Source organism: Dipteris shenzhenensis, chromosome 8 (genome assembly GCF_047967505.1).
Source record: "Dipteris shenzhenensis isolate YYH24624 ecotype China chromosome 8, Dip_SZ_1.0, whole genome shotgun sequence".
NCBI lineage: Eukaryota > Viridiplantae > Streptophyta > Polypodiopsida > Gleicheniales > Dipteridaceae > Dipteris > Dipteris shenzhenensis.
The window spans coordinates 24,085,163-24,099,730 of NC_141603.1; the positions used below are offsets into that span (position 1 = coordinate 24,085,163).

The 14,568-nt window shown below is 39.4% G+C and overlaps 1 protein-coding gene and 1 long non-coding RNA gene across 6 annotated transcripts in view; both read right to left on the minus strand.

The window, feature by feature from the left end:
- Positions 1-2,307: 2,307 nt before the first annotated feature.
- LOC147899313 (uncharacterized) lies at positions 2,308-4,035 on the minus strand. 2 transcript variants are annotated; one of them, XR_015541474.1, is made up of 4 exons: positions 3,989-4,035; positions 2,965-3,151; positions 2,567-2,787; positions 2,308-2,410 (listed from the first exon to the last, which is right to left on the minus strand). It is a non-coding gene; the product is annotated as an uncharacterized LOC147899313 (long non-coding RNA). The 2 variants fall into 2 exon arrangements; XR_015541473.1 differs by lacking the exon at positions 3,989-4,035 and having other exon boundaries at positions 2,965-3,244.
- Positions 4,036-13,512: 9,477 nt separating this feature from the next.
- The window catches only part of LOC147899314 (FAM63A-like protein (DUF544)), a 38,791-nt gene continuing 37,735 nt past the window's right edge, over positions 13,513-14,568 (minus strand). For all 4 annotated transcript variants that reach the window (XM_087378158.1, XM_087378159.1, XM_087378156.1 and 1 more), the window contains 2 exons: positions 14,366-14,549; positions 13,513-14,015 (listed from right to left, as the gene is read on the minus strand). In XM_087378158.1, coding sequence (XP_087234284.1) covers positions 13,947-14,015; positions 14,366-14,549 — 253 coding nt within the window. In that variant the 3' untranslated portion in view covers positions 13,513-13,946. The remainder of the gene's footprint in view (positions 14,016-14,365; positions 14,550-14,568) is intronic.

The window sequence follows — 14,568 nt, forward strand, 5'->3', positions numbered from 1 at the left end:
TTATAAGAATGATTTTTAGAACACACCTTTCATTAGAAGGTGTTTACAAGACCAACCTGGTTAGTCCATCAAGAGACAAGGTGGCCTCTCCTTAAGCCATGTGCATAACTTAGAGCCTTCGGATTTCTTTTGATCCAAGAGTCCTCTAACGTTTTGATGATTTTCCTATTGGCTAACCCAATCGACTCAAATACACTTTTAGACAAAAGGGTGAGACCTTTACTCAGAAGCTGAACAAGCTTTATATACGTCCATCGCCATAGCCTACAAATCCCTATCTCTCACACTTCCTCTAGCCCTCACCATGTTCTTCTTCTTCATTGGTGGCATCTAACAACAAGTCTGCCAAAAATCATCCACACAACAATTCTACTACTCTGATGATGATGATGATGAAGACTCGAAAGAAAACCCTTCTCCTCCTTAGTACCTCGATTCCTGACATCTTCACTACCCCCCAAATTTCCCTCCTCCTAAATATCCCCTCTTCTTTCCTCCTCTGTCAACGGTGGAGGTCTATGGAAGGACGATCTCCACTGTTCAATCCAATATCCTTCTAGATTGAAAGAAAGCTAAAAACCCAATCGGAGCATGGTAAAAACCACATCGAAAAATTGAAACAGCACCAGAAACCGATACATCAACAATTCCAAACAAAAAGAGCAACCCGAGATGAGACTATATAGAAGGACAAGTGGTGCAAATTGATAGAAGTTAGAACTCATTATGAGTGCCATGACACATCAATGCCTTTACTCTACTCCACAGAGTCTCCATGTGCCACATCATCACCAAAGGACTGCAACTTATCCGCACCACATCAGCTTGAACCAGAGTAGCACGAACAGTTTGACTGAGCGAGTGAAGGCACAGCATGATCAGCCACCAATAGTTTGACCCCGAATAATCTTGACTCTAATAGTCCAAACTTGACCGTGCATAGCCACGCAGCCACACATGCTAATGTGGTGCACATCCACATGCACACTGTCTGATTGCACATGTCTGATTGCACAGTAACGTAGAGCAAAATACGTGATGATGTTGCACCCTCATTCACAGAATTCAATGGTTGACATTCATAGAACTCAATGGTTGTCATCGCCTCACACTTGCCATTTTAATCACCTCCACGCCTCATAAATATTGTGCCACCACATTTTTTCACTGTGTCACCTCCACTATGCCACCTCCTCCCTCGGCCCCTCGACAAATGAAAAAGGGCCTAGGTCATCCTTTTTCGGTTGACGAGAAGCCGCCTCTGATCGCTCATCACCTTCCCGGCTCCCAAGGCGCTTTCCCTCTAACCTTATTCCCAATATGCACCCTCTTTTCCCCCTCCTCAATACACCTCGCCCCCCAAAGTTTCCTTGTGCTCTAATGCATCTACATCGAGCCTTTTCCCTCTCCCCTTTGAGGAATAGCTGATCATGGTTTATTGCAATCCTTCCTATCATCATAGCATAACCTCTACTTCCATAAGACTCAACTTAATCATGGCCTCACAAGCATCCAATCCCAAGGCATAACCCATCTGGCAAGCTAAGCAAGCTCTCACATTAGAAATCGCCCAACAATCTCAGCCCCGCCAAGCTGTTGCGGCATCAACCCTTTCTTTGAAATAATCGAAGCTCCTAATCCTCTAACTTGTCTTCCTTATTGTAAATACATACGAAGTAAGTCTCACAAGTTGAGAAATAGCTTCCGCAGTTCATGCCTTGTTGAAGCAAACGTCTGTGATTCTGAAAACCGTGTCGTGCGACTCTCGTGGTTGGCAAGAGGATCAGAAAAATTCCTCAACAAGCTTCGTCTCTCAAATGCCAAACTCCAAAATTATGGGCACGAAAGGTCGGAAGTGCTGGAGATATTCGAATGGAGTTGACAGAACAAAGAAGGTTGGGCAGGCAATGGCTTCATATCCTATTAGAGACAATGGAAATCACATATGTGGAGTCGAGCAAAGAGTTCATGTTGTTCGATGAAATGTCTGGTCTAGCCGTTCATGAAGCTAGAACTGATTCTTCTAATGTATGGCAGAAAGAAAGCGAAGCAGGTCTGGAAGTCTCCCAAACAAAAGGAGGCATGTTGAGTTCACACTCCAGGAAGCATCCTGGAGTAAAATAAATAATGCTATCATCAAATAAATAAATGAAAAAGGAAACTGATCATAAGACATGACCAATCGATTCCACAAACTGTGTAACAACAAACATTCATTCAATACAATTACATTTCGTGTACATCTAAATCTCTGTGTATACATCCTTTAGTCAGATTTCTACATGGTATCTGTGTTGTGTTCCACAGGACGGAACATCGGTCATGCCCCATCCATCCGTCGCTCTACAAACGCCGCCGATGTGATCGCCTAGAAAAACAGGGACTTATACGCACGGCTGGAGCTCTTCCTCTACATGGAAACAAAAACAGACGGTGAGAACTCTCACCACCGCACATCAGATTTGGACACAATTAGTCCAAACATATGAGCACACAGATGTCTCATCTCAAATCTCGAATTTAAAAAAACTTATGAAAGTAAACATGAACGAATCGGATGATCTACCAAAGTTCATCCAAACTTGGCGCACCGCCATGGACGATTTAACCTTATCAGGTCTCGTCCTTGATCAAAAGGTCCAAGGCATCTACCTTCTGGCAGCGTTGCCCGGCAACCGTTCATTAGTACTCAAATAGCTGTAGCAAACCTCACAATTCCGATCGTCATCCCTGCAATAATTCAGGAACACGCCATGTGCGGCTCTCTGTCTGTGCAATCCAGTTCGTCTACCCCACAATTGGCGATGTACTCAAATCAACGACCACGCTTTAGAAATAAATCACACCCCAACAACTCAAATACCCGAACCAGCAATATCATACTAAACGTCCCTCTATCAATGATCAACGAAATTTTCGACTAATTAAACCTCAATGTCAAAACTGTAAAAAGAATCATCTCACATGCGATTGTTGGTTCAATAAGACCGAAATTCCGCAATGGCACAGCCAACTGTGCGTACGACTCTGACGGTTCGCATAATTCAGACTATGAGGACGATAACGTTTCCCTGGCCTCTGACGCCTCTTCTTCAGAAGATGTCAACTTTGCCTTCGCTGCCTCACATCGAACAGAACCGATCAACTCCACCTGGATTTTAGACACCGGTGCAACATGTCATTTAACCTCCCGTCTAGATTGGCTACACTCATAGAGCGAATTACCCGACGCAATCGACATACGATTTGGAAAAACGGCGTTCCAATATGCAATAGGAACAGGCAGTCCTCATATAGAGCTGTCTGACAGAAATGTTGTTGTTATCAACAACATTTACTATGTCCCCAAGTAGCAAAAAACCTCATTTCTGTCAGCAAGGTTACCGACCCCCATAGCCATGTCGAATTTCACTATAACCATTGCTTAATCCATCATAAACTTCCCTCCAGACGCACTTACGTAGTAACATGCCCCAAATACGAGCGCTTGTACTACCTAGGACGAGCATCACAACCCGCTCATGAAGTACACACAGCTGAGACGGAACCCACACACCCTTATAAGACTCTTCTCTGGTATTACAGGTTAGGACACTTGAATTTACAAACTATGAAGTTAATTTCACGAGAGCGCCTAGCCCTGAACTGTCACTTACCTTCGTCCAGTCAGCTATCTTTATGCGAAGCATGCATCTATGGAAAACTGGCTAGGAGAAAATTTTCAAAAGACCGCCTCAAAACAACAAAGCCACTTCAGATTATTCACACAAACTTATGTGAACTCCCAACCGAGTCCCTGACAAATAACCGCTATTTTATAACTTTCATCGACGATTACACCCGATTTACAGTTGTCTGCTTCCTTAAGAACAAGGAATCCGACACAGTACTCCAAAACTTCATGGCTTATAAAAATCTAGTCGAAAATCAAATACCACACAAAATTAAAGCCCTCCAATCCGACAATGGTGGGGAATACACATCCCACCAGTTTCGCATCTACTATCTAGAACATGGCATTCATCAGCGTCTAACTATACCCGATACCCCACAGCAGAACTCGATCGCTGAACGAAAGAATCGTTCATTTATGAACGAGGCATGCTCAAAGTCGCAGGACTCCCAGCACCATTCTGGGAAGAGGCCGTTGCGACTACATGCTACATCCAAAATAGGACCTACCATCGAATTTTCAGGGCAATCCCCTACACCCTGTGGTACGATAAACCACCCGACTACAAATCCCTACGAGTCTTTGGCTCAATTGCTAATGCATTCGTCCCTGCAGCACATCGACACAAACTGCAGGACCATGCCGTAAAGACTATACTAGAGGCTACGGCGAACCACACGGAGTGAAGGGCTATCGATTATACGATCCCTCACGTCGCCGATTCCTATATAGCCGCACCATAATCTTCGACGAAGATAGCCTCCTTTCCATACCTGCACACACCGACGGAGCTAATATGGGCGGATTTCCTCACGAAACCGTTACCCAATCATGTTGTTCAAATTTAGGACTTAGAAGAATTTAATTAGAATGTTAGCATTAAGGGGGAGCACGACCAATCAAATCCACGAACTATGTAACAACAAACATTCATTCAATACAATTACATTTCGTGGACATCTCAATCTCTGTGTATACATCCTTTAGTTAGATTTCTACATGGAAGACCTCGAGAAGGCCGGCTTTGTCTAGCATCCTTTGCAATGAATGTATTGGGGGATTCACATTTGAGTTCTGCGATGGGTATTGGCAATTTGCTGGTAAACTTTTTGCCAACTCTTTCAACTGGTGTTTCTAGAAATGTCTTTAAATGGGTGGCATTGGATTGACCAATGTGGGTTTCTGGTCCTGGAGACCAAGTGGCATCAGGAAGCCACAGTTTAAAGGGTGGGCTTCTTGCCTGGCAAACTCCAGACCAAGAACATTCATTTCTATTTTCTCAACCACAAATTCCTAGGTTTAGATGTCTTGGAGATCTTCTTCCTCCCCTTGTTGGAATTCATTGTTGAGAATACACCTACGGTTAGCAACATCAACCCTTGAGAATATGATAATTGTTAAAGTCAGGATTGCAGTACACATACGAGTGAAGAATAGCAGTTTTGATTTGAAAAGCTTGCAAGATGACAATCATGCACTGATGATTCGAATTCAACTGCATTAAGGACCATCCAGTGTAAATCAAAATTTGAGTGCTACTAGTACTCTCTGTTTCTCTGTGTGAGATATGTTTCTCTGTGTGTATCTAAAAATTCTTGTTGTAAGTGATTATAGAAAGTGTATCTCGTAGTTCTTGTTGTAACTGGATATCAAAAAATTCATGCTTTTGCAGCTCTAATATAGCTTGCATCTCTTCTTTACATGGCAAGTAAACCATTACTTCATTGATTGGATTTTTTACAAGGAGCTTAAAGAAAAGCCTTTAATATGAAATTTGAATGGCAATTCATTAACTGTAGTGTCTAACTGCCACTTTAGGATTGTGCTTTGTCTTTATGATATAATTATTCCGTTTTGAGAAAGCAAGGCTTGAGGTGAAAAGGCTACAATTGGGATTACTTTTGGAAATGATTGTGCTTTTGTCTCCATGATATAATTATTCCTTATCTTACAAGTGTACACTTTTTTTTTTAAACAAAGCAAGGCCTAAGGTGAAAAAGGCTACAATTGGGACTATTTTGTGTCGATGATTTGGGAGATGTATAAATAGTTGCATATGGAAGCATTTATACATGTCAATAATTTTGTATATAGGTATAGGTATGTGTGTTTTGTTGGCATATATTTAATGCTTGTGAATTAAATTTACTTAATGTGTTCTCATTGCCATGTGGACGTCCAATCAAATACGAGCATTATCTTAAGAAGGAGCACGTGAGCAATCCATAAAGGTAATGTTTTCACATTTGAACTAACCATAGAAAGCTAAGTAGGAAACAAAGCTGAAAGTAAAGTTGAAAGAAAAGAACTGAAACCAAGGCTTATGAGAGAGGGGCTAAGGAACAGAAGCCAAAGCTCTCAATTTATAAAAACTAGAGCGGAAGTATGCCACCTCTCCCCTATGTCACATATGGATTTTCTTGTTTTTTTTGCAAGTGTGCCACCTCTCCCCTACGTCATGTATGGATTTTCTTTTCTTTTTTTTGCAACTTCCTTATTTTAACATTTTCTTACTATTCTCAAATTCTTAATTTCCAAAATCTTATTATTTTGGGTCTTTTTAAAGGGCAAGAGCGTCCTATTTGTGAATTGAATATGTAGAGTTCCATTTTACAACACATTCAAATTTAAATTCTATGTAACTTATGATTTTGATGGAACTACATAGGAGGCATGCTAGGCTAGGCTAGATAGCAAACATAATGAAATGGAAATGAAATACTTAGAAAGAAATGAACAACCAAAGGAAAATACTTACATAACCAAAGAGTCTTGAGGCTTGATTGATTTGACAAGTGAAAGTACAATGCCTTTATAGGATAAGCACACACACACACTCTAAGTACCAAATGTATATGGGACAACAACTCCCAATATGACACATGGCACTCCTAGGTGTAAAATAGTCTAGAACTCAGTCTAGGACTCAGTAAAACACACTAGAAGTCACTCAAATTGACTCCATTTGCTAATAGCCCCCCAGGGAGGAAAGGTGAGGGACTACTAGAATGGAACCAAGAGCTGAACATGACAATGATAGGACTACTAATCTGTGCACTCTATGTAACTCAGAGGCTAAAGTTTGAGCATGTTCAGAGGTTGATCCAAGCACTCTCATGGCTTGAGACTCAACATGCTCAGAGGCTCATGTCTTAACATGGCTACATGACTAGCTCATAGGTCTAGGGAATACACCAACATCCTAGAGACCCTATTAAAGCCAACACATAGCTCCCGCAGTACATCCCCTCCTGGCTCTAGGGACTAATTAAGGACATGGAGCCACACACCATAGATATGAAAAGCAATACATAATTTTAGGAGGATTATCCAAGGCAGAGAACCTTTATTGACAATCACACATCATTATTTCATTCATTTTAGGAAACAACCCAGGGCATAGTAGCCAAATACATCAATCTCAGAAAATATATTCATTTTTCTCACCTACCTCTAGAGGGAGAGATAGATTGTGGATTTCTGTTGTAAGTGCTTGTTCCAAAGTGTCGTCTTCATTGGTGGCATCTTACACCAAGTGTGCATGCTCCTTTGATTGTTGCTTTGCCAGCTTTTGAAAGCACCGATCTTCCAAATGGCCAAGCTTTTTGCAATAAGGACATTTGAAGGTTTTGAACTTGCTTTTGCCTTTCGAAAAAAGTGTATGGTCTTCATTGAGTCTTTTTATTGTAGTTGTGTCCTTGTTACATCGATCCTTCTCAAGGAGAAGAGCCACCATGTCCTCAAAGTGGTCGTTGCAAGTCGAAGAACTTCAAGGGTGTTCTCAAAACAAGAGACCTTTCATACTTTTCATGAGAACCACCATTTTGTCATCATCTAGTGGACATTTTAAACTGCATAGTTGTTGCACAAGCGATTGCAACTTGGCTAAATGATCATGGAACTCATCATTATCCTCCATTTGCAAATTGTAAGATTGTAATTTCAAAAACACTTTGGAGTTTGTAATTTCGTTACCGAAAAGGCGCTCTAGGCGCTCCCATATTTTCTTGCCTATTGTCTTGAAGTCCAGGTGATGGATTAGTGTATCTGCTGGGCAAAGACCAATAAGAGCAATGGCTTTAGCATTATGTTGCTTCCATACCTTGCGATCAGAGGATGAAGCACTGAGTTCATCATCTTCAATCACATCCCAAACTCCTTCTCGCATAAGCAGCTGTTTTCTTATTTGCCAAGTTGGGAATCCTTCCCCTTTAAACTTCTCCACGAGCACCAAATTGGAAGATAAGGAATTCATAATGAAAAATGACTTCGTGAAGATGTGCAGCAAACTGAAATGAATCACTAGCAATTATATGCCTCGAAATGTGGCATTCTCACTTGGAAAGGCATAGCTTCATCTTCAGGCTAACAAGCAGTGACAAGTAGGACAGCAATGTCCATCCAGAAGACACATCAAGGGATGGCACGATTTCAGGAAGAAATAGGGCCAAACATGGCTGAATATCAAGTCGAATGTTGCTAGAAACTGTGTGTAACTGAGAAGATCTGATGCTGAAGTGTTTGCTCAAGATAGGTTGCGTAATAATTGTTGCTTCAAGCCTTGATATTGCTAGTCCTACTGCTCTACTATTCTGCTACAACCCGGCGATGCCAAAACTAAAGAATTGAGACAGCATAATGAAGGCGATGAGGGTTGGAAGTGAGGTGCACAGGCTGGGCAGCAAATGTAAGAAGCAGCGAGGTGAGTGGAGCATGAAGTGAATGTTGAATGAAGAGGCCAAGAAAGGGAAAGGAGACTCCACCATTAAGAGAGAGGGCAGCTTCCTATGTTCCTAGTCTTGCTCCCCTTCTTCTAGCTCCACCTAGAGGATGAGGGTGTGGAAATGGAAAGCGAAGGAAATGAAATATTTAGAAAGAAATGAACAACCGAAGGAAAGTACGTACATAACCAAAGTGGCTTGAGGCTTGATTGATTTGACAAGTGAAAGTAAAATGCCTTCATATGATAGGCACACACATAGTCTAAGTACCAAATGTATATGGGATAGCTCCCAATATGACACGTGGCACTCCTAGATATAAAATAGTCTAGAACTCAGTCTAGGACTCAATAAAACACACTAGAAGTCACTCAAATTGACTCCATTTCCTTGAAAATTTTACCTAACCAAAACTCTCTTTTTTAATGCATGTTTCTTAATGGTGGGCAAGAGCTAGCGAATCAAAAGAAAATACCATAGTAAATGCAAAATCAAAGGGCAAAAGTACTAACATTCAAAGATCATGGTTGAGCTCATTATATCTTCAAGGATGCAATGACAATTACTTTCATCGTATCAAAGAGAGAACTCACAAACTCATCCAAGAAATTCCATATTCATGTATTTGTTGGGCTTCAATTTTCAAAAAGCACTAATCTTTGTCCATCACGAATAATAAAAGCATTACCCCTAATATTTACAGGAAGGATCAAATCCTATGGACACGATGTCATGCCTTGTCTCTAAAACTTTTCTACTTCTTTTCTACCTCTTTTCTAAAAATGCTCAATTAGGTTATATTTTGAATTAATGGATTATGTGCTCCATAATGACATAAAACTATGTTGTATTTGATTCAGTTAATAAATGAATGCAACAAGATGCAAGCCTATCACGTTTCTCATTACGTGCTCCACAACAACAAAAGAAAATAAAAAATTGGATTTAGAATAATGTTAATGGTCTTATCGATCTGATGTCATGTCTTGTCTCTAAAACTTTTTAAAAAATTTTCTACCTCTTTTCTAAAAATGCTCAATTAGATTATATTCCAAATTAATGATTATGTGCTCCATAACAACATAAAACTATACAACATTTGATTCAGTGAATAAATGAATGCAACAAGATGCATGCCTATCACGTTTCTCATTACGTGCTCCACAACAACAAAAGAAAATAAAAAATTGGATTTAGAATAATGTTAATGGTCTTATGGATCTGATGCCATGTCTTGTCTCTAAAATTTTTCTAATTTTTTTCTACCTCTTTTCTAAAAATGCTCAATTAGATTATATTCCAAATTAATGATTATGTGCTCCATAACGACATAAGCTATACAACATTTGATTCGGTTAATAAATGAATGCAACAAGATGCAAGCCTATCACATTTCTCATTACGTGCTCCACAACAACAAAAGAAAATAAAAAATTGGATTTAGAATAATGTTAATGGCCTTATGGATATGATGTCATGTCTTGTCTCTAAAACTTTTCTAATTTTTTTCTACCTCTTTTCTAAAAATGCTCAATTAGATTATATTCCAACTTAATGATTAGTCACACTCAGAAGGAGAAGGCAAGAGTGTATATACAAGGACTAGGAGGGTGTTTCCTCATTGATCATGGTACCTCTTGATGCGTGACCCATTCACTGGTGTAGGTAGGAGTCTGCCTTGCAAAGTGGCCAAGTAGACTCCGCCACTTGGGATAAGCTTGGCAATGAAAAATGGGCCTGTCCAACCACTTACAAACTTAGGTTTGTGTTTGACAAACTTACTGGAATACAAGAGTACTAAATCATGACCTTTGAAATCCCTTTTTCTGAGGTTCCAATCATGCCAAGCTCTAATAAATGAATGCAACAAGATGCAAGCCTATCAAGTAATGCAACCAGATGAGTTTCTCATTACATGCTCTATAATAGTAAAAGAAGAAAGAAGATAAAAAATTAGATTTAGAATAATGTTATTTTGGATCATTAAGGATAAAAGACCGAACCTTGGGAGATTTAAAAAAAGTGTGAATCAACTCGTGAAGATTGATAAGTTGGTCATATTGATAGTGACCACAATAGCAGCACTTGAGGCAAGTGCAAACAAAGTAAACACAAAGTTGGTTTTGCATTTTAAAATCACCCTCATCCTATAAATACACTAACAATGTATTCCCTTTTATTATTGTAGCCATCTCTTTGACATCAAAAACAACAAAGCGATATGTACAGAGCAACATCTTAGCAAACATCTGCCTTGCGCTAGGAGTTGGTGCAAAAGAGACAACAATTAAGAGATTTTGCTAGCCAAGGCAAATTGAAACAAACAACCATGTAAATTTTAACAGACACACAACATAATGATATTCAATTTAGGTGTGAAACCTGTATTTAAGATGTAGTTCTTAACTGTTTTCAAAATCATAGATTTTGAATGTGCATTTGAATTCCAAAATCAACTCTCAACCTGTTATGGGCGGAGTGCTACTAGTTTCAAAACGACACCTTTCATTAAAAAATAAAATGTCTATGCGTGCATGTAAGCAGCATGTTATGGGCAAATCTAGTCATGAGCTACTACTAGTCGTGAACTACTAAATGCCATGGAAGAGAGCTCAAGCAACCGTCATCTCAGATTGCAAGGGAAGCTTCAAATGGTACTTGGGAGATGGCCCCTTACCTTTTTGAGTAAAGTTATTTCTTTTGAAGAAGAAACAAAGAATCTCTTCTCTGTTTAGGATTGCCACGATGGGCTACCTCTCCCTCTCATACCTCTCTATTCAATCCTTACCTCTCTACTCCAATGCAAATGCCCTCCAAGTCTTCCCTCCAAGCTTCTCCAATCGGCAAAAAACGGTCGGTCCAAAAAAAAATTAGCAAGTAACTCTTCCTGCGACGAACTTGTGGAGAAGGCAAGAAAGAGAAGAAGAGGCCATGAAATTTTGGCGACAACAGAATCTCGTGGAGTCAGATTTGGGGTTTTCATGGCCTTTGAATCCAATACCCTGTCCATTCAGACCAAGACTGACTTCAGAAGCGGGTCCGAATGCACTTATCAAAGGGAAGAACGTGGAAGAAGATGATAAGTGAAGTTTTTCAGTTATAAGCGCTTGTCACTAAGCATCAATAAGGTTCTCTCACACATTGATGCATCGTAAAGTTGGTATTATGTATCTTAGCAAAGATGATTTGCAACGCTAGTGAACACTCTCAACTTGGGTGGTGAGAACACAAGAGATAAGTATAACAATTGAGTAAATTTTGCTTTATTGAGTGTAAGAGAGTTTATTTTTTTCACAAAATGGCACAGCATCTCCCACCATCTCCAACAACAATTCAAGAGCAAATTAATGCACTTCACCTTCAACTTTTGCAAGAGAGAGATCATCGAGAGAAATTAGAGAAAGAGCTTCAGAGAACTAAGAACAAGAAAAGGAAGAGACATGAGAGAGATGAGAGTACTTCAAGATCCGATTTTGAGGGAGTGATTCATAGAGAGATTAAATCTGCATTGAGAGAAAAGAAGGAAATGAAAATTAGTGGGAAATCTTTTGCTTTTCAAAAATATGATGGGAAGAAAGATGCCATGGATTAGTCAGCATGATTATTTCCAGGGTTAAAGGTTTCCTGAAAAAGAAAAAATTAAATATGATGTTAATCATCTTATTGACAATGCAGCACTTTAGTGGAATGGGGTCAAAAGTAGTAAAATACGACCAACTACTTGGAAGGAATTGAAGAAAAGATTGAAGAAAGACTTTCTTCCGACACAATTCAAGTTGAAAGTCCGTCAACAATGGGATAGTTTGCATCAATTAGAAAAACAAACTGTTGCTTTATATATTGAGAGATTCTGAAAATCTCTCATTCAACTTCAAACCATGGATAGAATTTCTGAGAAAGAACAAAAGAGAAAATTTGTATTTGGTCTTAGGGCTAAAATAAAAGCCGAGATCAACATGTCAATCCTCATTCCTTGAGTTCGGCTATATCACTTGCTACAAATTGTGCAAGAAAGAACGGGATACCCAAGGATGGAGAAAAGAATAAACCTTTTGTTCCTTTTCAAAAGAGGGACAAGAAGTTTAAGTTTAAACCGTATTCTCGTTTTACGCCATCGATCACATCTTAGAAGGATCGCGACAAATCAAATGAAGAAAAGAAGACCGACTTGAAGAAGGGAACTTGTTTCAACTGTCATAAAGAGGAACATTATGCAAATAATTATCCAAGAAAAAAAGAAGGCATCAACCGCAAAGATTAACGTAATTGACAAAGTCAAGTAAGAGGGTAACACTTATGAAATATAATTTGCAGTCACACTCAAATTCAAGAATAGCTCCCCTAGCCTTGATCTAAGTCTGTGATCAAGTATAGAAAACAATACGCACATTACTGACAACTTTCAACTCTAACTTAAGACTGACTCAAGAAGTACAAAATGGGAACCTTCTAAAAATATAATTTGCAATCTCGCTTAGATTCATGAATAGCTCCCCAAACCTTGACCTAAGTATGTGATCAAGTACAGAAAACAGTATGCACATTACTGACGACCTTCAGCACTAAAATCCTAGCATGCTCTATTGGAATGAAAAATAACAAATTGGTCCCTAAATAAGATGTCAGACCAAAAAGGCAAAGGAGATCAAACGAGTCGTGTTTGATTATATCCCACACATTTTGCCTTTTTTATGATTCCACATCTCATCGACTAGGAAAAAGTCCCATACTGAATCATTTTGGATCATTGTTTCCAAGGAGATCACAGAGTTTGTGTCTCATTATTCCCCACATTTCCCTTTTGATGGTCAATTAGGGAAAGTCCGATAGGACATGCTATATTGTATCCCTTGCTACTTCAATGATAGCATTGCAAATACAAGACATCGTAGAAAACTTCACAAGCGTGCTGACATGATCAAGAAATCTGAGTTTCTAGCTTCTTATTGAATAATCAATGACATATTACAAAACCTGGAAACTCACAAGTTCTTTTATGTTGAAAATCAAATTACTCTGCAAAAAAAAAGTCATTTATCAACAGACATTTTGAGTTACCACGTACTCACATCTTCGAATGTTAAAAAGTTCTATATAGATCGAAATTATCCATAGTCAGATAAAGTCTAAAATCTGCTTGAACTAACCATGTAGCAGGGAATTTACATTTATATATCTGAACCAAAGGTAGGGAGACAGACAGACACAGAGAGAGAGAGAGAGAGAGAGAGAGAGAGAGAGAGAGAGTTGCAATATACTACGATGTCTTTCCTACCATTTCTCTCATGGCCATATTCTCCAAGCCAAGTCAATCTAAATCAAGCCGACCGAGAATTGACCTTCAGCAAATAAGTCTCATATGTACATGGGAAGACACTCTTACGTCCTTTCAAAGGAAGAGCTTTGACAATTATTATACAGATGAGGCTTTTGGCCTGACAATTTACAAAAGGGCTTGGAGTCTACACGAACAGTATCTGCAAACTCTCCTCCCTGACTCTCAGGTCAAATGAATGAATAAAGCTGGCATCAAAAATATGTAGCACCCCAACTTACATAATCGTACACCGTTCCTTTGTCTTTGTATCTGGCTTTGAGGTATAAGAACTCCTTTTGGGTCCCTGCAAAGAACACATCAGGATTGTGACTGACACATGATGCACCAAAAAAACAAAAACATGATTGATTCATTCTATACTTCTATTTTTGCAAAAACTTTACCCCATCATAACTTTATCCTTTCTTCTAATAAAAATACATGTCATTAGCCAGAATTTGCATGCAAAATGGGTTAGCAAAAATAATGCATTTCATGCCCTTACAAAAGGAGAGTGCCACGCATAATCTCAATCGCAATGTTACATAAGACACAACAGGATATATTTGCACAGTAGCAAGAGACAATAGCCTAGTAAAATCATGGGGCCAAGACTGCTAAAGCCCAAGACAAGCGACCAAATTTGAAACTTACAGTGACAAGACGACTTCCATCTGGCCTTGTAACCATTGCTGTACTCTGAGAATGTGAATGGCGAGAAGCAGGCGACCCAGTTTGTGTTTGTTGTTGTTGCTGCTGCTGCTGCTGCTGTTGCTGTTGCTGTTGCTGCTGCTCAAACTCTTGCTTCTGAAGGGCTAGAGCCAGCTGGAGGTCAGAACTGCATATATCCATCAATC